This window comes from Herpailurus yagouaroundi, unplaced genomic scaffold (assembly GCF_014898765.1).
Source record: "Herpailurus yagouaroundi ecotype Mexico unplaced genomic scaffold, PumYag 29, whole genome shotgun sequence".
Classification (NCBI taxonomy): domain Eukaryota; kingdom Metazoa; phylum Chordata; class Mammalia; order Carnivora; family Felidae; genus Herpailurus; species Herpailurus yagouaroundi.
This window is the reverse complement of record NW_024412377.1, coordinates 57889457-57913149: the sequence shown is the minus strand read 5'-3', so window position 1 is coordinate 57913149 and position 23693 is coordinate 57889457. Positions and strand designations below refer to the sequence as shown.

The window sequence follows — 23693 nt, the reverse complement described above, 5'->3', positions numbered from 1 at the left end:
GTGTGTGCTATTCTGCATTTTTAAAGAGGCAATTAGTTATTCTTGTGTATTAGTGACTGCCCCATTTTCTCCATAACTCAGGTGATACAAAGGGCCTAAGAGAGGACATACTTTAAATGGGACATTTATTACCCCAAAAAAGAGATGATTCTAATTTAAAGTCACTGGAAAGCTATTTCTATAGATGCAGTCAAATTACACAGCAGCAAAAACTTGGCCTTGCTGTTCTGAACTCTCACTGCCATTTCTAACCATGCCATCTTTAACTTAAAGACAGAGTCAAAGAACCTGATAAAACCACATGGGCCTGAGAGGTGTATTTATTTAAAGCAAGTAAAACCAACACAATGTTAACTTGGTGGCCAAACTGAGTATAAGATGCAAGGCTGTGAAGAAAAAGGAAAAAGAAAGGAAAAAAAAAAAGAATAAATTTATCATGTGTTCAGTGTGATGGGACTTTCAAGTTACCAGGTTACTAGATCATTTTTGTCACAGTAGCATGCAGGAAGAACTCTTGGAAGGAAAGGCTTTTATTACACGAGTCTTAAGGTTGGTTACCTGTGTCACACTACAGAAAGAGAATTTGGTTTTAGAGATCTGCTTTTGCATTCTAACTCTGCTTAGCAAAACCACAACTGGAATTTTTAAGTGCAATGTTTAAATAAGCACTGTGAACATCGAGTTACCCCCAAGATCCCACCTTGAAAATGAAATGAAAATATATGGGATAAAAAGAAAAAATTCATTTTGTGAGCACCTATCTTTAAAATCTAAAATTGAATCTGAGAGCTTCTTTCTCAAAGTATGGATTCTTTAACTTCCTCTTCAGGAGAGGCATACCTAAAAGGTTATTGATTTGGTTCTGAAGGACAGCGTGTTTATTATGGAGGAAGCCATTGCAGGGTACAAGTGTGAGAAATTAATGATGGCTTTGTAAGTGTCCACGCTGTGGTGTGGAACCAGTGGGGCAACTGTCAATCTATATGATAATACATTCCCAAACTTCATAAAATCAGTCATGTGAAAATGCATTGATTTCTTTGTGAGCTAAACAGAATTTGTCAAAAAGAAAGAACGAGAAGTTTACTGAAGTTAACACCTCAGCCTGCAGAATGGCTCACAACTCACTTTTTATTTGCTTAATGAGTTTATGATGGGACGTGCAAAATCTCTTATTTTTATTTTTGGCCCCAAATGAGAACAGAACATGCATTATGTACATCTTGGGAATATGTGGAATGCTGAAAATTTTTAAAGAAGAGAGAAAAGGACATACATTTTATCTGTACATTTTTAAAATAACCCTCTAACGCCTAAGCTTGAACTCTGGCTTCCTTACCTCTTTTGTGCTCTGCCAGATGCAGGCACAAAAGAGTCTCTCAGTACTTTCAAGTACAGATTTCTTTATGCAATTCTGACTGCGTTATAACTAGCATTACAGGAAAATCTCGAGACACTAGACTCAAGGGTTTATTTTTTACCCAAATATAGGGATTTATATAGACTCCCCAAAGGTGGAAATTGTTCATATATGATGCCTTAAAGAATACTGGAAAAAAGAGACTACTTTTGGTCTACCAAATACATTATTAATTATAAAGTTCTCCTACCCATAACAGTTCTAGGTAAATTCAAGGCAAGCGTTTTTTGCTCCCTTTGTTTCACTAGAAAACTCTCTTTATTAAGTTTTTAACATGTATATAGATTTTAAAAGAGAGGGTGCAGATTCTACCAACATGTTTAAATTTTGTAGAGATGGTTCCCACGAGACCAGTGAGAATACCACCATGGAAGATTTGCCAAAAGACCTTGTTAAAATGTGCCATATATGCTTGGATAACAAGTGATTTTATTTATTAAGCAATCAAACTACTTCCATTTAAATAGTATTGGACACACACAGACTTGAAAAAGTACATCAGTAAATGGATTCAATGTATGCCTTTATGAAAACTTCCAAAAGTTAATTTCCTATCAGATAAGTGCCTTAGAGTGTTGAATGTGCCAAGTGTCAAAAATTTTGTTAAAATTCAAAATGAGTCAAGTACAGATTTTTCCTTGAGTGTGCACCTTGATTAGCTACACGAACGGAGGCATAAGTAAGACACATCTCCTTGTCCCCACTATAGAATAAATTATTTCCGAATTAAACACAAATTAAAATGCAACAGAGTGACATCTTTTTGGATATATGCGACTTACCCAGGAAATGATGTATTTTCAACACAGTTTTGAGATTAAACGATATTTAGCCATTCTTTTGCATTCACAACAAGCTGTCCGCCTGTGAATTTCTTTTTCTTCTTTTAAATGCAAGAAAATACTTAAAGCTGCTCTAGTAGAAGTTTATAATATTTTACATAAACATTCTTAACTGATCTGTTTGTAAACAGTTTAATGGTAATTCTTTCCGCAAACACACAATATATTCATAACAAATCGCACAGCATGTGATGTTTTCTTCATAAATCAACTGTACCTAATGCAATTTATCTTTTAAGAGATGTTTTTGACTAAACACAGTTCTGAGTCACTAAGAAATCCAGAAATAAGCACCTTATCTCTTTAATGACTTGCCGAGGCTTCCCTATATTTACTGCTTAATGATCGGAAGCATTTAATTTTCAAAGTTTCATTAAAACCCATCTACAAAGCTGATGGATAAGCAATAGTGATTTGTGACAGAAGATGTGGGAAGCCATTAACCTACATAGGTACCAAGGAGGAAAGTGAACACAGAAGAGAATACTTTTTTGAAGACAAGTCTCTTCCTATTTGTCATTATTAAACTCCAGAGCATCTGTTCCAGGTTTGATCTTCAATACGGATATGAGGCATTGCCGCCTGGAAATGAAAGTCTAAGATAAGGTAGGATTCTTAAGAGATCTTCATGAAAAAAAATAACCCAGGTTGCCATTTACTGGGAAGGGGAAATCAATACGAAGACCTAGAAACTTGTGGCAAGAGGACATTTTCTAGGTATAGGTCATAGTTTATCAAGTTGCCTCTTTTGCAATGTAATTTACTTGCTAATAAGACCAACTGACTATAGCTGAATACTGTGTTATCATCGAAATGTGATTTTAAAATTCTCTCCTCATTTCTTGTGTGCTTGAGGTTTGCCGGTTTATTTTTCCCGAGCTCAGAGTGGGTAGACAAGGTCAATTTCAAAGAAAATGAATGGTTTTGTACTCCTCTTTATTAAAACACAGACATCCCAAACGCCACATTGCGCCATACCCAGAACATTAAAAGGTATTTAAGAAGCAGGCCTACCGTTCTCATCGTCTGACTTATTTTCGTTGTCAGAATCGGTCAAAGTAAGGGCTGAGTTCTCACGACTGGACAGGCCGGAACTGCGTCTGGATTTTATCCCTCTCCCCCACAGTCTGATGGCGTGTTCTGGAGACATCCCTCCCTCTGTGTCGGAGTCGGCGTCAGACCCTGTGCTCAGAGAGTAGCCCTGATGAAGGATCCCCATGTCAGAACAGTAGCCACTTCGGTGTGGGGAGGGCTCACACATTCCCAATTCCGCAAGGGTGAAGTTAGTTCCTAAGGTGACAGCAACAGAGAGACCGATTATAAATTGTGAAATGCTTTACAAAGTTAAAATGTATTCTTACAAAAAACAGATGGATGCTTTTCCCATCCAAAAAACATATCAGATTCCCATGTTATACAGGAATATATGAGCATGAGTATTTAGGATATTGGGATACATTTGAGAACAAAAAAGTAAACATCTAAGATTAACTTTAATCCTAAACCAGAATGCTCAGCTTTTGCTTCAAAAATGTTACAGCATTTACTGTTGTCTAGGTAGCACACATAGCTGGAAAAAATACTGGATTTAGAATAATAGCTAATATATACCAAGCGCTTTCTTAGCTCTGGGCATCTTTTGGTTTGCAACTTTTATTTTACATTTTTATAGGTGACAATAACTTAATGAAGAAGATAATATTATGTAATCATTTTGTAAGGAAACTGAGGAACAGAGGAACAGAGAATTTAAGTGACTTACCCAAGGTCACACATCTAGATTGTAGCAAAACATGGATCTGATCCTTGAGCAGTCTGTCTTCGTGTCAAAGAACCTTAATCCTCCAATAAATGTGAGTGGTGGCCAGGAGACCTGGGTACCAGTCCCAGCTTCCCACTGGTAAGTCTCATTGTGGCAAGTCTCTTACTCCTTGAGCCCCAGTTTTCTCATCTGTAAAATCTGGGTATTAATCTCTTAAATTCCTCTCAGGATCACTGTGTATCTTTTATGTGATAATACCCACCGAACTCTTTTTTTTTTTTTTTTAAATAAACTATATAATGTATTATTTAATTCAGCGTCTGAGGGATGAAAAGTCAGTCCTCATGTTTTTAAATGATATTAAACAATGTCTGTTTGCTCACACAACTTAGAACCACAAGTAGGTTTCAACTATGGAGCATGAATGTGTGCACAAATGGGAAGCAGAAGCAAAGAGGCATTTATTGAACGTTTATATGTTACCAGTGTTGGGCATGTGGCCAGGCAGTTGATAGGCTTTCAATCTCATTTAAATCTCATAATAGCCCAACAGTTTAGGTCTTGAGCATTTTACAGAGAGGTTAAATACTGTGTCCAAGGTCATGCTTAGGCAAGTGGCAGATCCAAGATACACCGCTAATCTGCCAATTCCAAGCCTTTGCTCATTCTACAAGGTGAAATGATCTCAATCAAAAACCAGCCTGTAACATTCTGGCACAGTAAATGCTCTATCAATGTGTGTGCTTTACTATTACAGCTTCTTAAAAGACATTTTAAGGTTTCAATGAAAATTAGATGGAGTCATGCGGTACATTCTATTTACTGATATATGAAGCTGATTTTTTTTTTTTTTGTCTTTACTCAAGCTATGGACAATGGGGGAAAATGCACTGAAGAAATGCACTTCAATGCTATAAGTGAAGAAAACCTTATAAATAACACCAAAGCCATGGCTTATGTTATGTACATTGATTATATTAGGGCCAGTCCCTATCAGTCATATCCCCAAACTTATGACATAACTTAACTCCTCTATGATACTCCAAATACATGATGTTATTTCTTAGCTTTCATTTTTAAAAAGCCTTAAACAGCTGTTTGCATTAACCTAGTGTGACTTTACTTTGTAACAGACATACATTTTTATTCTGAGGTTTTACTTTCCGTTCTTTACTATATGTTGATGTTCCACAGCCTTCTTTAGCTGTGTAAATGGGACCAAACCCAATTTTATACATAAATGTCTCTGAAGAGTGAAACCTATTCATTGGAGAGCTAACCCAAGCAAAATTTCCTGTGGGAATGGGGTAACTTCCTGCTACCTGGGTAGGAAAGAGGGACATCCTTACTGTCACCAGCATGGTCCCAAATGCTGTTCTGCCCAGTGTACTCTGTTCCAGTTTACATCCTCGGTAATTAGGTACTGTCTCATAATTGTACAGTAAAATGTATATTTCCATTTTGGTAGTCTATAAAACAAAAGTTAAGTTCATGTATGTCTGATATTAAAATACTTTTCTATTTTTATCATCTCATTCTTAAGTAAACTAAATATTAACATTCTCCCATCTTGTTTTTAGAGCTCATGTTTGCTCTGGACAGGCATGAAATATAAGGCTTCCTTTACCTTCAATAAAAGAAAACACGTCAAACTAAAACATACATGTTTTTATTCCACATGTGGGAATTTTAAGCTGTATGATTCCATTTGAAATGGAGTGTGTATGCATTAAGGCAACTTTCCTGATGGTTTTCCCACACCTCATTATCTGGAACAAGCTTCAAAGACCTCCTCAGGAAAAGAGAAACATCTGTGAGAGGAAAAGAAGCCTCAGTTTTCAGAGCATCCCATGTGCTTTTCAATCTTGAAGTAATAGGCAATAAGCCTAGGGCATGGAAATACATGGAATAAATATAGTCTCCCTTCTTTGGTTATCAAATTTACTTGATGATAAGAAATTAAAATATTATTTTTCTGTTAAAACAAACTTGAGATCATCATAAATTAGTTAAAATTTGCATAATTTTTTAAAGTAATCACAAATGTTAGAAAAAAGTAGAGTTCAAGAGTTTCAGCTTTAAGCATACAGCCCCAAAGCCACAAACAAACAACACTGTAAAGAAAATTGGAGGTATTGTACTCAATTCACCAGGAAAAAGTAACCAAGTTCACACTGGCTTACAGGAAGCCAGATTTTCCTCTAAATTCAGAAAAATTTTCCTCTAGACTACTCAAAAATATTACCTTCTAAACGCCTCATCTTCATCTTCCAGTAGGACCACAGTCCGCCAATGTTACCCATTTCTCACAATTCCTAGTTAGGTGCCTTTTGTCCTCAACTAACTCAAAGAATAGGAATCCTATTCTAAGTATCTGGGACAGATTCTGGACCAAGCCTTTCCCAAGTGTGCTGGCTTAACATATGAAGCCGGTGAGCCACATACACATTGGAAAGGAAAAGCTGATCTATCATTTATTATATCATTCAGCAAATATTTATCGTTCCTGGTGCTGTGATAGGCATTGGGGATATAACAGGGAGCCTTATAAAAATGGAGCCCATGACATTTACAGTATAATCGGGAAAGAGACATTAATCAAAGAACCCACATAAACAACGTACAATTTATAGAGTGATAAATACTATATAGGAAAACGACAAGGAGCCATGAAAGGTCATCCTGTGGTCCAACTGTTCATTCTTTTACAGCTTGCCCAACAGATGTTCAGCTAGTGGTGGACTCACTAGTTGGAGGGCCCATGAATTTGCTCCATGAAGTTATCAGGCCCCCTTCAGTTTGCTCTTACCATACCATTCCCAAACATTCCTCTATATACATTGATTTCAGACAAACATTTTTCATGTAGTTCGTCTTACAGTACAAAACCTTCGTGTCATACCCTTCAGCTCAGAATGTAAATAGTATAGGGGAATTTTAACACCATGCCAACTTATTGTTTTGCACTTACTTTGCTCATTGATGGAAGGTTGATTTTGCTTTAATTCATCTTGTATAATTATGTCTTTATTAAGCTCCATGGCAGCTTTGAATGGAAGAGAGAAACTAGTCATTGTGTGATTCTCCAAGCTAAGATTTCTAGTGGAAAACAGTCAACATTTCTTTCCTTCTTTACTTTCTTGCAGAAAGATAGAAAGAGTCATAATATTTCAGTATTCATGAAATACCTTCCATCTGCCTCTAATCTCTCTGGTATCACATTAAAGTGGGAATGTAGATAATGTTTCAAACTCAGTTCATTTCAGGTCTATGTTTTATGGTTGCTACTAATAAACTTCCCAGTGTGGCCTCATACTACATTATCAAGGCCAAAGTCACTATTTCTATAGATGAATGATTGCACAAAACCTGTATTTACATCATGGAATTTTAGTATAATTTAAGGTGTTGGGAGAGAACCCCAATGTCTAAAAAATTGTTAGGTGGATCAAGATAGCAGAACACAAGTGTTTAAAAATAACTTTCTTGGGGCGCCTGGGTGGCGCAGTCGGTTAAGCGTCCGACTTCAACCAGGTCACGATCTCACGGTCCGTGAGTTCGAGCCCCGCGTCGGGCTCTGGGCTGATGGCTCAGAGCCTGGAGCCTGTTTCCGATTCTGTGTCTCCCTCTCTCTCTGCCCCTCCCCCGTTCATGCTCTGTCTCTCTCTGTCCCAAAAATAAATAAACGTTGAAAAAAAAAATTAAAAAAAAAAAACTTTCTTGAGAAGTCTCTTCTACTTTAAGTTGTCTTTTTCTTGATCATAATCTCAATGTGTAACCCAGATCCTCTCCAAAACTTTTTTAGAGATAAATTTGGCAATAGATATCAAGAGTCATCCATTGACCAACTAGTTGTGCTGGGGGACACAATTCAAAGGAAAGATATGCCAGCACATTGTGATCATGGCTTTATTTTCTAAGTTTTTACCAACTTCTCACACTTTGAAATAACCTTTAACTAGGAGAAGCACATATGTCGCTAAGTCAGAATTATCATGTCATGGTAATACCAGGGAATACAAATAGCACTGGAAATGTCAGCATTTGAACAGATTTTCTACTATGAGGGCAGGAAGATAAAAGTTAACTGTAGTAATAGAGGAGTACAATATAGAAAACTTTTATTATCTAAATATTCACTATGCAAGTCCCCTGAATTTAAGAGATGAAATTCTACACACAGAAGTAAGAGTTACTATGAAAACATGAAAGCAGTCACTAATGATCACTTATAAATTTAATCCCCTCCATCCCCATCCACTTACTGCTAGCATCTCTTCTCATATCAACCACCATATCAACGTCTATGTCATCAGGTAGTTAGTGATAACAGAAAGTAATATGGTGCCAATTTGAGATTAAGTTGTAAAGCTTGTTAAGATGCAGATTTCCATGAAGTCAATAAAAGTGATGCTAAAAAACACTAGGATCATAAGCAAGGCCACATAATTACCATTACCTAACAGAATTAACCTGTTAACAAGAAAAACTAGAAACACATGTTGGCATGGTGGATTCTTCAAAAGACGACTTGACAGACTTCCAGTTCTGGATCAAGATAAAATTCCTCACTTCTCTCTACTTCTCCCACTAGGTGCAGCTAAAAACCTCTGAACAGTACATATAAAAACACATAAAAAGAGTTTAAAAAGGGTTGAGAAGAAGATAGACCTATTAGGATCCTGAGATCTGAGGAAGGATATGGTTGTGAGTTCCCTGGAGTTTCTTTTTGCCTTATATATCCCAGACCTGGTGTTGGAGAAATCTGCAGATTAAAAACACCAGTGCAAGCAGACAAAGCCCAGAGTAAAGCCTACTGTAATTAAGGGTCCTTTCTTACCTCCACAAACACCTCAGGATGGAATCGAGTGGTAAGCCAGAATTTCATCCTTAACCAGTAGGAATAAACCTTCCCAGACACCCCACACAAAGGTGTTATTGGTGGCTATAAGGGGATCCTGGACTTCTATCTCCACCCAGTGGGGTGGTCATGAAGCACCCCTTCCTCTCCCTGCTGGTGTCAGAGAATTAATGTTAAATTTCCTTTCACCACCACTGAAGGATTTGTGGAGGAACTGTAGTAAAGAGGTGCCCTTCTCCCTCTAAACCAAGTTGGTAACTTCAGAGTCGTAGTGAAAAGTCTGAAAACCCCACTCAGCTCAGGGGCAAGAGAGCATCACTTCTCAATCCATACCCCCTGCCTTGTCAAAGTAGGCCAAGTGAGGGACTTGGACCGTCCCCTCCACCTGGCAGGCAAGCCTCAGTGTCTCATTTTTCCCACTGGCTTGGTAGCAGAGGAGTCCTGCTGAAACAGAAGATTTAAATAAGATCCAGAATTTCAAAACATAATAGCCAGGATACAATAAAAAAATCACTCATCATACCAAGAATCAGGAAAATCTCAACTTGAATGAGGAATGCTAATTATTTAAGTAAAAGGTTAATGAGCAGTCCTTAGGAAAATTAATGAATTCATCAATTTTTTTTTTGCAAAATTCAACTCTATGATTATGATGCAAAATTCAGTGTAAAGTGAAAGATGTGTAATATAGTTATGCAATTTTGCCATAAAATGTGTATATTATGCTTCCCACAAAAATTGTTATTCTATATCCTTTTGAATAATTATAGCATAGTTCGAATAATAAATTGTATTAAACATAAAATCAAATATACTTTTGATAATCAGTTTTATTTTCTGAAGACAAAGTTACAATAAATTATCTTTACTATTTAATATGAAATATTGATTCTTTTTAAAAATTGAATCCATTTTTAAGTGGCCTTTTTCTAGCATCATTTATCCTAAGACAAAGAAAATCTCTTGTAAATAAACATGGGTCACTTTTCCTGAGCAAATGTTAGAGTCTACATTTTCAAGTCAGAAATGAGTATAAACTCCAAATTTTCTAACAAGTGTTTAAAAAAAGGATATAAATTGCAATGTTGTAGTTCTTTTTTATCACAGGAAATGAAGTAATTTTATCTGATGCCTTAAGCTTTTTCAGCAAAAAGTTATCAAATAAAATATAGCAATTATAAGTGATAAAACATAACTTTTAATTTTGATCAATCAAAATGTATCTGCAGATTACTACCTTATATGTAATATCGATACCTTACATTGAAATTTGAGCAATGATTGATATGCACAAGCTAAAAAGAATAATCACTTACCAAAAATTTGCCAATACTATCTAAAATATTATTTTCAAAGTCTAAAATCTACATATCTGTATATGCATTGATAAAAAATTTGAAAACTAGTGAAGAAACTACTTATGAATTTTAATGTTTTATACTTGTGTATACTAAAATTCTTCACATAAACTCCTTCTTAATGCCCTTCTAAAGTTCATCTGATTTTACATATTCAGATATTTTCCCAAATGTTGACAAAACTATTCATGAAAAGTCCTGTGGCTTAAAACTACAGAGTAGGTATACATGCATTATTATTCATAAAAAAAATTAAGTCAACTATTTAGATTTCAAAAATGCACTTTAAGAATAATTTTTTTTACATACAGCACTAAAATGTTAATATTTTGAGATTTCTAAACTTTCAGATGAATTATGGGCTAGATGGGTGATGGGTACTAAAGAGAGTACTTGTGATGCACACTAGGTATTGTATGTAATGAATCATTGTATTCAACCTTGGAAGCCAATACTGCACTGTATGTTAACAAACTAAAATTTAAATAAATAAAAAAAGGGGAAAAAAATCTCCATCTAAATGCATGATGTGTCACAACTTTCACAATTTTTAACTAGAATCATCCCCACGTCAATAAACTTATTCTAAATCAAGGAAACATCAAAATGGTTAGGGACGACAGGAGAGTTTCCAATATCCTCCGTTTCTCTGTATGCTTTGTGACTTCAAAGTGAAAGGTGAATGTGGCATTCTCCTCTGGTATGGTGGCATTTTCACTGTTCCAAACTGAACAAAGCCCAAATTGGAAAACCCAAAGCAGCTACAACAAAAGGTTCTGCAGAGCAACTGCCAGTTCATAAATAGAAATGAAATACCCAGTAACCTAGCTAGTTGGAGACTCCTTTCTGCTGATGAAAATTTCAACAAAACAAAACAGAAAGCCCAATTCCGGTATTAAAAACTATGCAAATCAATTGTCTTACGTAACAGCATTACAAAGGTGTACAGTCATCTGACCTCATGAGACTCTGCCTCTTCAAACAAATTGCTTTTAGAGAGAGAAAATAAATAAATAAATACAAGTCAATAGTGAGTTAGCAGTAACGGTCTGGCTGTCCTATGTTTGAGAACAACTACCAGATTAGCTTACATTTACTGAGGACCTCATGGTGTGGCAGGCACTGTTCTAAATGCGTTCACATGCAATTTTCAAATTAATTAGGACAGCAGCCCTATAAAATTGTCACTAGGTAGGCTAGGGTTAAAGTGGAAATTCCTGAATTTGTTTAAAAAAAAGTGCTTGTTGAACACAAATTCTTAGAATTATTTCTTCAGATGAGTCCTCATTTTATGCATTTATAAAATAAACATAAAAATAGCACCTACCTTCATAGGGTTGTTGTGAGCACTGAATTAGACAACGCAGTTATAAAAATGCTTCTTAAAACATTGCCTGCCACAGAGTAACCTTACAACAAATATAGCTATCATGATGATCATCAGCTTACAGAAGAAGAAACTTTATTTTTTTTAAGGGTTAACATTTTCTGAGTTGATTTTACAAGTTTTGGAACAATCAATATTTCTAGGAATCTGCTCATTTCATCTATATTTTCAAATGGATTGATACAAAGTTATCACGTATTTTTGAGTCCTTTTAAATTTCTGTTATACTTGTAGAATATTGTCTTTATTTTCATTTTTGACATTACTTATTTGTGCTTTCTTTTTTTAAAAATAAAAAAATGAGTATAGTTGCCACATTAATTTCAAATGTATAGTATAGTGATTCAACATGTCTAGTGTTATGCTCTGCATACCAAAAATGTAGCTACCATCTTTCACCATACACTATAATTATATCATTGACACTATTTCCTTTTTGTACCTTTTATTCCCATGATTTATTCGTTCCATAATGGGAAGGCTATATCTCCCTATCCCCTTTCCTCATTTTGATCATCCCCTCTACCCCTTACCCTATAGGAACTATAAGTTTATTCTCTGTATTTATAGGTCTGATTCTGCTTTTTGTTTGCTTATCTTTTATGGGGGGCTTTTAATTCACACATGAGTGATATCATATGTCATTTGTTTATCTCAGTCTGATTCATTCATGTCTTCTAGACTGATATATGTTGTCACAAATGGCCAGAAAAAAAACCCAACTCATCCTTTTTAATGGCTGTATAATATTCCTCTGTGTGTGTGTGTGTGTGTGTGTGTGTGTGTGTGTACACACACACCACATGTTCCTTAGTAGAAATACCATATGATCCAATAATTCTACTACTGGGAATTTACCCAAAGAAAATGTAATCACGAATTTTAAAAAATATATGCACCCCTATGTTTATTGCAGCAGTATTTATAGTAGCCACGACATGGAAACTACCTAAATATCCACCAATAGATTGGTGTATTTTCTTTATTTTAACTGGATTTTCACCAATGACTGCTTTTGTCTTTCAAAAAACACATTTTTGCTTTTCTGATTCTGTATGTTTTTTAGTTTATTACCTTCTACCCTTATATATACAAATTATTCTTTTCCCCTCCTTTGAGTTTATTTAATGATTCTTTTCCATATCTTTAAAATTTGAATCTTTACATCATCAGTATTCAGCCATGCTACTTTTTTATTATGAATATTTCACACTGTAAATTTTTTTAACCACCACTTTTACTATATTTGTCAACTTTTGATTCATAGCATTTTCATTGTTGTTTAGATATAAACGTTTTACATATCTATTGCACCTATTTATTAAGTTTCCAAATGTATTGTGATATGTCATATATATTTCTGTTTTTGACTTCTAATTTAATTCTGTTTGCCTAGAGAGCAAAATTTTTGTTACTAAACCTTTGAATAATTTTGAAACTTGTTCTATAAACTGATAAACTTTTTACAAGTATTTTCTATGTATCTAAGAAGAACACATGTTCTCTAATTACTGAGTGCAAGGTTCGATATCTGTCAATTCAACTAAATTATTAATCATGTGTTCAATTCTTCTATACGGTAGTAATTCTTCTCTATGATTTGCTGTTTGCTTGTCTTATCAATAAATGAAAGATGTATGATAAAATTTCATACAATAATTGGTGTTTCTTCCCATAGTTGTATCACTATCTGCTATTTGTCTATTTAAGGCTCCATTATGCTAAGTGTATATAGGTTTAGAATTATTACAGATTTCTGATAGACTGAATATTTTATCATTAATATACAGTGACTATCTCTAATAAACATTCTTGAAATAATATCTGATTTTAATATCAATTATATTTTAAAATGAATTTGTCCATTTCATCCAAATTACTATAGTTTATGACAATACCTATGAATATGTGTAGGATCCATAACAATATCCCTTATTTAATTCTTGATTTGGAGTATTTGTGTATTTTCTCTTTTATCTTGATCATTCTTGCTAGGGATTTATCAATTTTATCAGTTTTTCAAAGGACCAGCTTTTGTATTCAGTATTTTCTTTTATTGTTTATTTTCTGTTTCTTTGATTTTTGCCCTTGATTATTTTTCTTTACTTAAGTTCAGGTTTTATTTGCTCATTCTTTTCTAGATTCTTGAGGTAGAAATATAGATCACTGACTTAAAAACATTATTTCTTAAATAAACAAGCAAGCCTATATACTTTCCCTATTCACCTGCATCCCACAAATTTGAATGTGTTGTACATTATCATTAAATTCCAAATATTTTTTAGTTTCTCTTGTACGTCTTTGACACATGGGTTACTTAGAGGTTTGTAATTTTATTTCCACATATCTGGATTTGTCGAGATTTCTTTTATTGATTTCTCACTTAAGTACTTGATGGACAGAGAACAGATTCTCCAGAATTTCCTCTTGAAAGTCATTGAAACTTACTTTGTAGCTCAGAATATAGTATATGTTGCTGAATGTTTCACTGTAAGATAAAGTATATTTACAGTTTTATGTAGTGTTCTATAAACATCTATTTGGTTGAGAGGAATAACAGTGTTGTTCTATAGACGTTTACCAATAATTTTGGTATAGTTCTTCAATTAGTTACTGAGGAAAAGATTGAATCTGTAAGGAAGTATGTTTTTTTCTTTCTCTTTATACTTCTGTCAATTTTCCCTCCATTGCTTCCTCCCCCTCCTGTACCTCTCCCTCTTGTCTTTTTGAAACTGTTATTAGACACATATATTTTTACCTCTCCAGGGTGAATTAACACTTTTATCAATTTGAAATATCCATCTTTTTCTTTTGTAATACTTCTTGTATTAAAGCCTATTTTCCTGATATAAAATAAGCCAGCTTTCTTAAGTTTACTGTATGCAGTAAACATATCATACATCTATTTCTGTTCCTTTACTTTCAACTTCTCTGTGTCTGTATTTAAAGATATGTTTTTGTGGACAGCATGTATTTGGGACTTGGTATTTATCTGAGAATCTTTTCCTTTTAATTGGTGGTACAGCCCATTTATATTCATGTAATGATTGATATGGCTGGATGTAGTTTCATCATTCTGCTGTGTTTTTCCTATCTGTCCCTTTTTTGGTCATTCCTTTCTACTTTCTGTCATTTTCTTTCCTAGCTTCACTTGAGTTAATATTTTTTTAAAAAATTCATTTTAGTTTTTCTATTGATTTTTAAGCTATCTCCTCACATTATTATTTAGTGGTTACTTTAGGGATTACAATATGTATGCTAGGTCAGTCTACTCTGAATTCTGATCTTATATGCTGTTCCTTCAATTTCTGTGAATTCATAATTCCTTTATTCTAAAAATTTCTCAGCCATGGCCTCTTAAATATTTACTCACTTGTATACTCTTCATTCTCTTCACTAATTAAACTAAGTATTATCTTCCTTCTCTCTACATGTCTCTATTATATTTTTTAATCTCTTTTCTTTCTGTGCTGTTTGTTGCTAATTTCTTCTTGCTATTTTTTCCAGTTGACTAATTCTCTCTTTAATTGTGCCTGATCTCATATTTGCTGTATGAACTCAACTATTATTTCAAAAATTATGTATTTCATTTATAAAACTTATATAGCTTTTTAAGGATTTCTGTTCAGTTTTTCTATTATCTTCTTACTTGCTAATTTGCATATTATACACAGTTAAAAGTATGGATCTAACAAATCATGTTTTAGAACTTCAAAGATCAAAACTGGTTGTTAATTGATTTGCTTGCTCTTAATTATGAAGGTCTGTTTTCATATGAAATTAAGTATATTTATTTTAACTGACATTGGTTTAATTTTCAGAACTCATAAGGGCCTCAAATGAAGATTTTTTCCTTCCTGAAAAATTTGCATTTGCTTCTCTCTAAGACATGTGGTACTATTATCACATATCTCTTTCAGGATTTGGTTAATGCAGGAATCTTAGTTTCATGTCCTCCTTCTTGTTCTAAGTCCAAGGTCCAATCTCCTAAATGCAGGTCTGATATCAGTGCTTGCTCTCAGTGAAGACCCACCATGAGCATGCAGTTCAATCTTCAGATTTCTGGTTTTAGCTCATTTTTGATTTTTATTTTGTTTTCATTTAGCTGCTTGGAGATTTATCTTATTTACTCTGAGGACTGTATTATTGTTGTTTGGATCAGGCTACTTAATATTCCTCTGTTTCAATTATCTCAGTTATAAAATGGAGGAAATTATAGCACTGCTTGCCTCATATGGTCATTGTGTCAACGACACAATGGAATATTTAGAATATTCCAGAATAAAATCAAAAGTCAATAAATATTACCTATTATTATTATTACTATTATTAAATTACTAGTAAGTATAAAAATATGAAATGATGGGCGTGATTCCCTTTAAAAATTTTTTCTACCTCTATACAAACAGAATACTCTCCCAGTTAAACGTCATATATTTAGATATATTTAATGTTTATTCCATTAAGTAATATAACATTCTGCTTTCGTAAAGGAAAACAGACAATACTTGCTATGTCAGTAGAGAAGCTACCAACATTAATTGAAATTTTGACAAAGACATGACATTTGCATTCTCAGCACTCATGAAGGTCCCTGTCTCCATCATGCACTTTGTTTTGAAAACATTTTGACTTTCCCATCACTGAAGGATTATTCTAGATCTCAAGAGTTAATTAACTCATCTACAGTCTGACATCTAATGAGATAGATAGATTGCAGTCTACCATCAGGTGAATATATGTATAGCAGACATTTTGCTTCAGTAACTAATCAGAGTCTACTCTGTAACCACAAATATTGGGGAGAAATGTTAATGATATACTCTTGTTTGTAAATCAATTCCTTTAAATCAACTGCTTCATTACCAATTACGATTTCGATACTTGTCTAAAACCATGTTAAGCATCCCACCACAGAGCTTGTAGAGAATGGCAAGACCATAGTTTCCTAGTGCCTGTTAGCATCATTAAACAGGGAGAAGATAATTGAAACTGAATCAAGAGTATTCTTTTTCTTCCTTTCCCACCTTGCTTCCTGTGTTCCAAACACATGTTGTAGGTTACAAGTACATGTAAAGCCTTAATTACATTTAGCATCTGGCAGCTGTTGACTTACAGAGAGTTGTTGAGTCACATAAACTCAAAGTCAAAAGGAAATTCAGGAATAGAAGGCAGAAGCTTGCTCAGTGGAGTAAAAAAAATCTTATGTTATCACAGCTGAAATACTCTAACCATCAGCACTATTATGTTCATGGTGTGAGTGGGTGACGCTGTAACTAATCAGTTTCAGCAATACCAGAGACTAACTTGCCACTAAAATACATCATTCCCAATGTAGTTAGAGCCATCAACCAAAGGACCTTATAAGCATTGCTTTTAATATGAGATGGATTCACGCAATGGAGACAACAGCTTTACAAGGATTTCAGCATATCTAGAGGCATCAACTGATGACTTTTTTTTAAAAAAGATCTTCCAACCACTCAAAAGTGTCACCAAAGTTAGATGTGCCAAGTAATTTAGTTCATACACTGTTTATTTTGGGAAGAAATAAGTCTCTTGAGAACTAGCAGTAAAAGATAGAAACCTTTAATACTGGACACCATTTGCCACACATTGGCAATTGTATGAGTAGAGAATTATCAGAAATAACAGGTATGGTCTTAAGATAGTCCTCAAAATGTAAATGTCAAGTTACAAAAGAATAATAAGAAAAATATAATGAGTGCTGTATATTGTTTTTAGACACATATATACTAACAAGATAAATTTGGACTAAAAAAACATACACCAAATTCTTCATAGCAATTATTTCAGAGAAGAATGCAATGGGGGGGGGGTGAATAGAGGGAGGAAGAGGATTTGAAACAAATTTCACAAAATATTAACACTTGTTAATTGCAAGGGATGAGTGTTTATTGTCTGTACTTTTCTGTGATTTAAAGGCTTTTCTCCCCCCTAAAAATTAAAAGAATCTAAACATATAAGTCTTGGACCAGTCTACTTATATCCCATTATTAAACATATTTACAAATCATATTTTTTTTCTATTAAGTCATGTCATTCAAAATTTTCATGGTTACATTTTGAAATAAACTACAAAGAAAAGCCTCTACTTGCATGCCAGGAATAAAGTTATGAAGCAAAAGTAAATGCAACCAATGGATAAGTAAACTGTGGTACATCCATACAATGGAACATTTTCAGGAATAAGAAGAAGTAAGCCATCAAACTGTGAAAAGACATAAGGGAAAGTTAAATGTATATTACTAAGTAAAAGAAGCCAATCTGAAAAGTCTATATACTGTGTGATTCCAACTGTATGACAGTCTAGAAAAGGCAAAACCATGGAGACCGTAAAAAGATCAGTGGTTGCCAAGGATTGAACAGGGAAAGATGAATATGTGGGGCACAGACAACTTTTAGGGCAGTGAAAACACACTGCATGATATTGTAATAATGGACACATCATTTTACATTTGTCCAAACCTATAGCATTTATCGCATCAAAACAGAACTTTAATGTAAACTATCAACTTTAGGTGATAAAGATGTATCATTGTAGGTTCATCAATTGCAACAGATGTTTATTAGTCTGGTGGGGAATGTTAATAATGGAGGATGCTATGCGTGTTGGGGGGCTGGAGGGAGGAGGTATATGGTAAGTCTGTTCCTTCTAGTCAATTTTGCTGTAAACCTAGAATTGCTCTAACAAAATAGTCTTAATTTTTTTTAAAGAAGTAAATGCAACCAAATCATTATATGACAGATATATAAACTCATGTACTTTTCTCCCTAGGAGAAAGACTCCAGATCTGTGTGTTTTAAAAATACGTCAGAAACACATAATCTAGAACTTGAATCCCTATTCCACCTACTTATGGTTTAATGATGTCCAAGTTAATTCCCTGACCCCTGATCTTCAGTCTCCACATCTATAAAATAGGTTTAATAATATCTATATTCATAAGGCTATGGAGACAGCTAACTACGTGGGAGCAAACACAGGAATACATGAGAGGGGACATAAACATAAAAGAAGAAAATCTAGCAAGTAGAACAAAGATAAAGAGCCTCATTCATTCATTCATTCATTCGATCACTATATATAAAGTGCTTACTAGCTGCTAAATCTTGTTCTAAAGCCTTGGGATATATCGGCAAACAGAAGAGATATGTATCTCTGTCCTTATGAAGCTTATATTTTAGCTGGGACAAACAGAAAATAAACAGTTGACATTATGAATAAGTTAAGTGGGGCCCCTGGGTGGCTCAGTTGGTTAAGCAACCGACTTGGGCTCAGGTCATGCTCTCGCTACCTGTGGGTTCGAGCTCCGCATCGGGCTCTGTGCTGACAGCTCAGAGCCTGGAGCCTGTTTCAGATTCTGTGTCACCCTCTCTCTCTCTGCCACTCCCCCACTCATGCTTTAAAGATAAAACATTAAAAAAAAAAAAAGAATATGTCAAGTGTGTAGTGTCTTCAAAGGTGTTAAGTGCTATGAAAAGAAAACACAGAAAGTAGAGTGGTGAAAGTCTTTTGTATTTTGAATAATTTGATCTGGTAAGGCCTCATTGAGAAGACGACATTTACACAAAGACTTGAAGAACTTGAGAGAGTCAGTCTTTCCAATACCTGGGGCAAAAAGGAAACCATCAGTGTAAAGGGCCCAGGCAGGAATGTGCTGGTAAGTCCCAGGAGTAGCAAGAGGAACTCTGTGGCTGTGAGGCAGTGAGCAAAGGCGCCATCTTATAAGAAGGGGTCAGAGGGTTAAGGACAGCTGAGCCCCAAAGGGTTTGGGAAGTAATATTAAGGACATTTATTTTTACTAAGGACATTTATCATTTGGGGGGAGAGAGGTGATTTGTCCAATTTTCATTGTTAAAGAATTGCTCTACTAGGTTAGAATACTTAAGGAGGAGAACAAGAACAGAATCAAAGGGACCACCAGAATGCATTTGTGAGAGACGATCATAGCTCATTCCAGGTGCAAGAAGCAGAACGGTGGGCAGGGCGGGATTTCCTAATGGACTGCATGTAGGATATGGTAGAGAGAAGTTGAAAGTGACAATATTTTTGAACTGAAAATCAGAAGGATGGAGTTGCCATTAATTGTGATGAGGAAGACACACACAGAGAACAAGTTTTAATCCTGAGTATCTGAGTTTGAAATGTGTATAGTGCATACAAATTGAGATGCTGGGTAGGTAGCTGAATATGTAAAATATATAGATATTTGAATGATACAGATTTGGGAGTCATTGGCTTGTAGATGCTGTTTAGTGCCATGGAGCTGGACAATAATATCACAGTGTGAAATAACTATACTTAGAAATAAAAAAGAATAAAGGACTGAACACTGAGTCAGTTTTACATTCAGAGTCTTGAGCAAAGAGGAGGAAGCAATAAAGGATTATGAAAATGAACAACCAGTGCTGTAGGAGGAAAGCCACAAGCATATGCCAGAATAGAATCTAAGTAATGAAAGCGTATCAAAGAGGAAGAGGTAATTAACTGTTTCAAGCACTACTGATAGATCGTTATGAGAACTGAGAATGTGGCATGATGATACAGAAACGTGGTAATCATTGGTGACATTGTCAAAATAAAAGCAAAAAAAAAAAAACAACAAAAAAACAACCAAACAAAAACAACCAAAAAAAAAAAAAAAAAAAAAAAAAAAAAAAACAAAACCAAAAAAGAAAAAAAAAAAGTTATGTGGAGGGGTACATGTGATAATCTTATTGGATTGTATTTATAAGAAAATAGGGGAGAAGAATCAGTGGCGATAAGATAGATACATCTTCTGAGATGTGCTACAATAAGGAGTGAAGGAATATGGTGGTAGCTGCTGGGAAAAGTGGGTGAATAGAAGCTGGGGAAAGTCTCAGCATGTTTGTGTGCTGGTGGGAGTGGAAGGATAGTTCATTTAGGAAAGAGAGGTGGGAGAATTCTTGAAGCAACATTCTTGAGTAGACCAGTGGGAATCCGATCTTCCACAGAAGTGGGGGTTTCACCTGGGATAAGAGTAGAGATTGTTCCTTTATAGTGACAGGCAGAAAGCCAGAGCATGTGCACACAGATGGTGGGAGTGGGTGGATGGTTGATATGGATTTGACAGTTTTCCTTTGAGGATGGGGAGGAGGTGCTCGGGGTTAAGGAGAGAGAAGAGGAGATGAAGCTGCCATCTAAGAAGCAAGAGACAAGGCACAGATCGGACAGTATGTACAACTGCAGAGCAGAATTAAGGTACCACTTGAAATTTAATAAACTTCAAAAACTTCGGGAGCAAATTATTACAGTGCACATGTAACAATGAACTCATCATTCACTAGGGCTGCTTTGATTCATATAAAAAATTAAATTATGGTGACTATATTCAGTCCTTAAAAATGAGAAATATTAAATGCAATGTAAAAACACTGTTCTTAAAATGAATGGTTCTTACATGAGGGGGGAAAAGTAAAGCAATTAGGGTGATGTGTTATATGCGGCCCATATTATCCCTTAAAGGGTAAGTGGTAACTATAAATTCTGAATCCACAGAAATTAATTCATATTATATTGCAAACTTCTACTTTTCATCAGATGGTTGTACCTTTTTTTCTGACAAGAAATCTTTCTCTCAAAACATTGAAATTCACTTTTTTAGATCCATGAATGAATGTAACAAAAAGGCATGTTAATTTCAAAGGACCCAGGGCCAGCTTATACAGTAGGCACAGTAGACACAGTCACTAGAGGCCATAATACCTTTAGGGGCCCACAAAAATTGTTTAATTTCTTTTAAAATAAGGAAAAAACCTTTAGCTTGCAGAAAATGTTCTTATCTTTAACAGTAATATGTTGGTCTTTATATTACATAGTTGTAAACTACAATATTAAATATTTTTCAGGGAGGAAGAGGCCAACAAAGGCAGAAATACACAAGGCCCAAGAAAGCCATGGTGCAGCCCTGCCCCCTCCATGAAATCCTTACACATAGGGAAGGCCAATATCACAATGAACCAAAACACCAACCTCCTCAAAGGATTTTAAAAAGAAATGTGGATTGTGCTCTAATAGCGTTATCATCCTGAAATGCACAAAGAACATCTTCCCGTGCACAGACATCAAATGCTCTGGCCACTTGGCTGTTTTAGAGGCACAGAAAAAGTGCCTGGTCTTCATTTTCAGGTGTTCTGGCAAAGATACACCCAGAGTTAATATCATCCTGCCTCTTGTAATTAGTGGAACAACTGTTTAGCCATTACTGACAATTTCCTTGGCGATCCTCATTTTCCCAAGATGTGTCCCAGAATCCAGTGACTGTACCACATCTCTCTTCTATTTGGTATTCAGAGAGCACGTTTATTGAAGATTTTCAAAGCTAACTGCCTTAGGATTCCACATCATCCATGGTAAGTTTGCAAGAATTACCTCCCCTGAGCAGCAGAAAAGCAGGGAGGTTCCTGAGCTTTCCAGAAATCACAAAGTGTATCTCTGACAGAGCCGAAAACTGAGATGCATCTGTCTTGCCTCTCCCTGCCTTTTTGTTTTTTGTTTTTTAAATCAGGGGTCACTCCTGGTAGACTGCTTCCTTTTTAGAAAGTCAACTTTTCCCAGCAAAACTGCTACTTCTCTGGAATGATGGGCAATGAAATCCAAAGGGACACTTAATTGTCCTCTATTGAGATGTTTCTCTTTGCTGAGGTTTTTCCAGGTGCTTTATGAAAAACATTTGCGCTACCTGGCACTTTGTGAGCCTTCATCTGAAAAAGAACCTTTCCCTTATTAAGACAGCTTCACTTTCAAAGGGGACATCCGTTTTGTTTGCTTGCTCACAGGCCGTGAACAGGCCACCAGGGAAACTGCCGATTCTCTGCTGGAAATCCCACATGCCTATGTCACAAGGGGTTAGGAGCCTCATTAATTCCTGGGCTCTCATTTCAGGTTGTTTAGGGATCAGCAGCAGATTATTATTTCAAACACTTATTTCTTGCTTCAATTTCCTCTCTCTTAGAATTGGCTCCAAATCATTTTCTCTTGTGTACAGTGTGTTCAATCTCCATTCGGATAAGAAAATCAAAATAGTCCTTTCAGAAAACCTATCCATCAGCATTATCAGGAACACACCCCACAAAGGCTTTGGTTGACGTGCCTGCATATCTGGCAGGTTTTATGCTTCTTGGTACTTCAGTCTCCCTCAGAATCATTGTCATTTTGTGGCTCACACAGACCCAAGGGCACCCAGCGTTTGTGTTTCAAACTGATTAGTTCAATTCAGTTCCACAAAGAGACAAAAGGGTATGCTAGGGACCAACCAAGGATAGAAAGACAGAAAAGCTGTGTCCCTGCTTTTGGGGGATCTCCAATAGGCTAACAAGTAAGACACACACACAATTACAGTATCCTGTTGTGTTCCTGGTAAATTTATTTTTTACTCTACCTACATTGGTGGGTGTGGGAAGGCAAATGCAGTGGGGGAAGTAACTATTTCTTTTTTCTCCAGAAAACCTGATTCTGAGTGGCAAACATATAATCTTGGGTAAGCCCCTTAATCCCTTGACTCCTCAGGTTTTCTTTGAAAATAAAAGGATGGGATCAGAAGGGTTGGCATCCTTCATTCAGTCACTCAACAAACATTTATGGCTTAATATTTACCAAGTGTGTAGTTGGTATTAAGACTGGTTATAAACACATTACATATAAAATCTCATATAATCCTCAGAACAAAGCTAGGAGGAAGGCATTAGGCTCAAAAGAAAGAAATAACATTTCTAACTAAGGCCATGTGATGATGAGGTAGAAAAGCCCTGATTTATGCATTTCTATTTTTGGCTCCAAAGCCTGGGTGCTCTCTCACATGTCATGCTTTCTAGTTGAATCTAAAGACTTTCAGCCTTAAATTTCTTTGACGAGGGGCACCTGGGTGGCTCAGTCAGTTGAGCATCTGACTTCAGCTCAGGTCATGATCTCATGGTTCACGTTCCTGAGCTCACTGCTGTCAGTGTGGAGCCCGCTTCATATCCTCTGCACCTCTCTCTCTCTCTCTCTCTCTCTCTCTCTCTCTCTCTCTCTCTCTC

At 35.4% G+C, this 23693-nt stretch overlaps 1 protein-coding gene across 12 annotated transcripts in view; it reads right to left on the bottom strand.

The window, feature by feature from the left end:
* TENM2 (teneurin transmembrane protein 2) overlaps positions 1–23693 on the bottom strand; it is a 1969530-nt gene that overhangs the window by 869711 nt on the left and 1076126 nt on the right. For 8 of the 12 annotated variants that reach the window (XM_040444168.1, XM_040444170.1, XM_040444289.1 and 5 more), the window contains 2 exons: positions 6996–7070; positions 3277–3552 (listed from right to left, as the gene is read on the bottom strand). The exons of 2 other annotated variants lie outside the window; for them this stretch is intronic. In XM_040444168.1, the coding sequence (XP_040300102.1) occupies positions 3277–3552; positions 6996–7070 (351 nt within the window). The remainder of the gene's footprint in view (positions 1–3276; positions 3553–6995; positions 7071–23693) is intronic. 2 more of the 12 variants (XM_040444178.1, XM_040444187.1) reach the window with 1 other exon arrangement.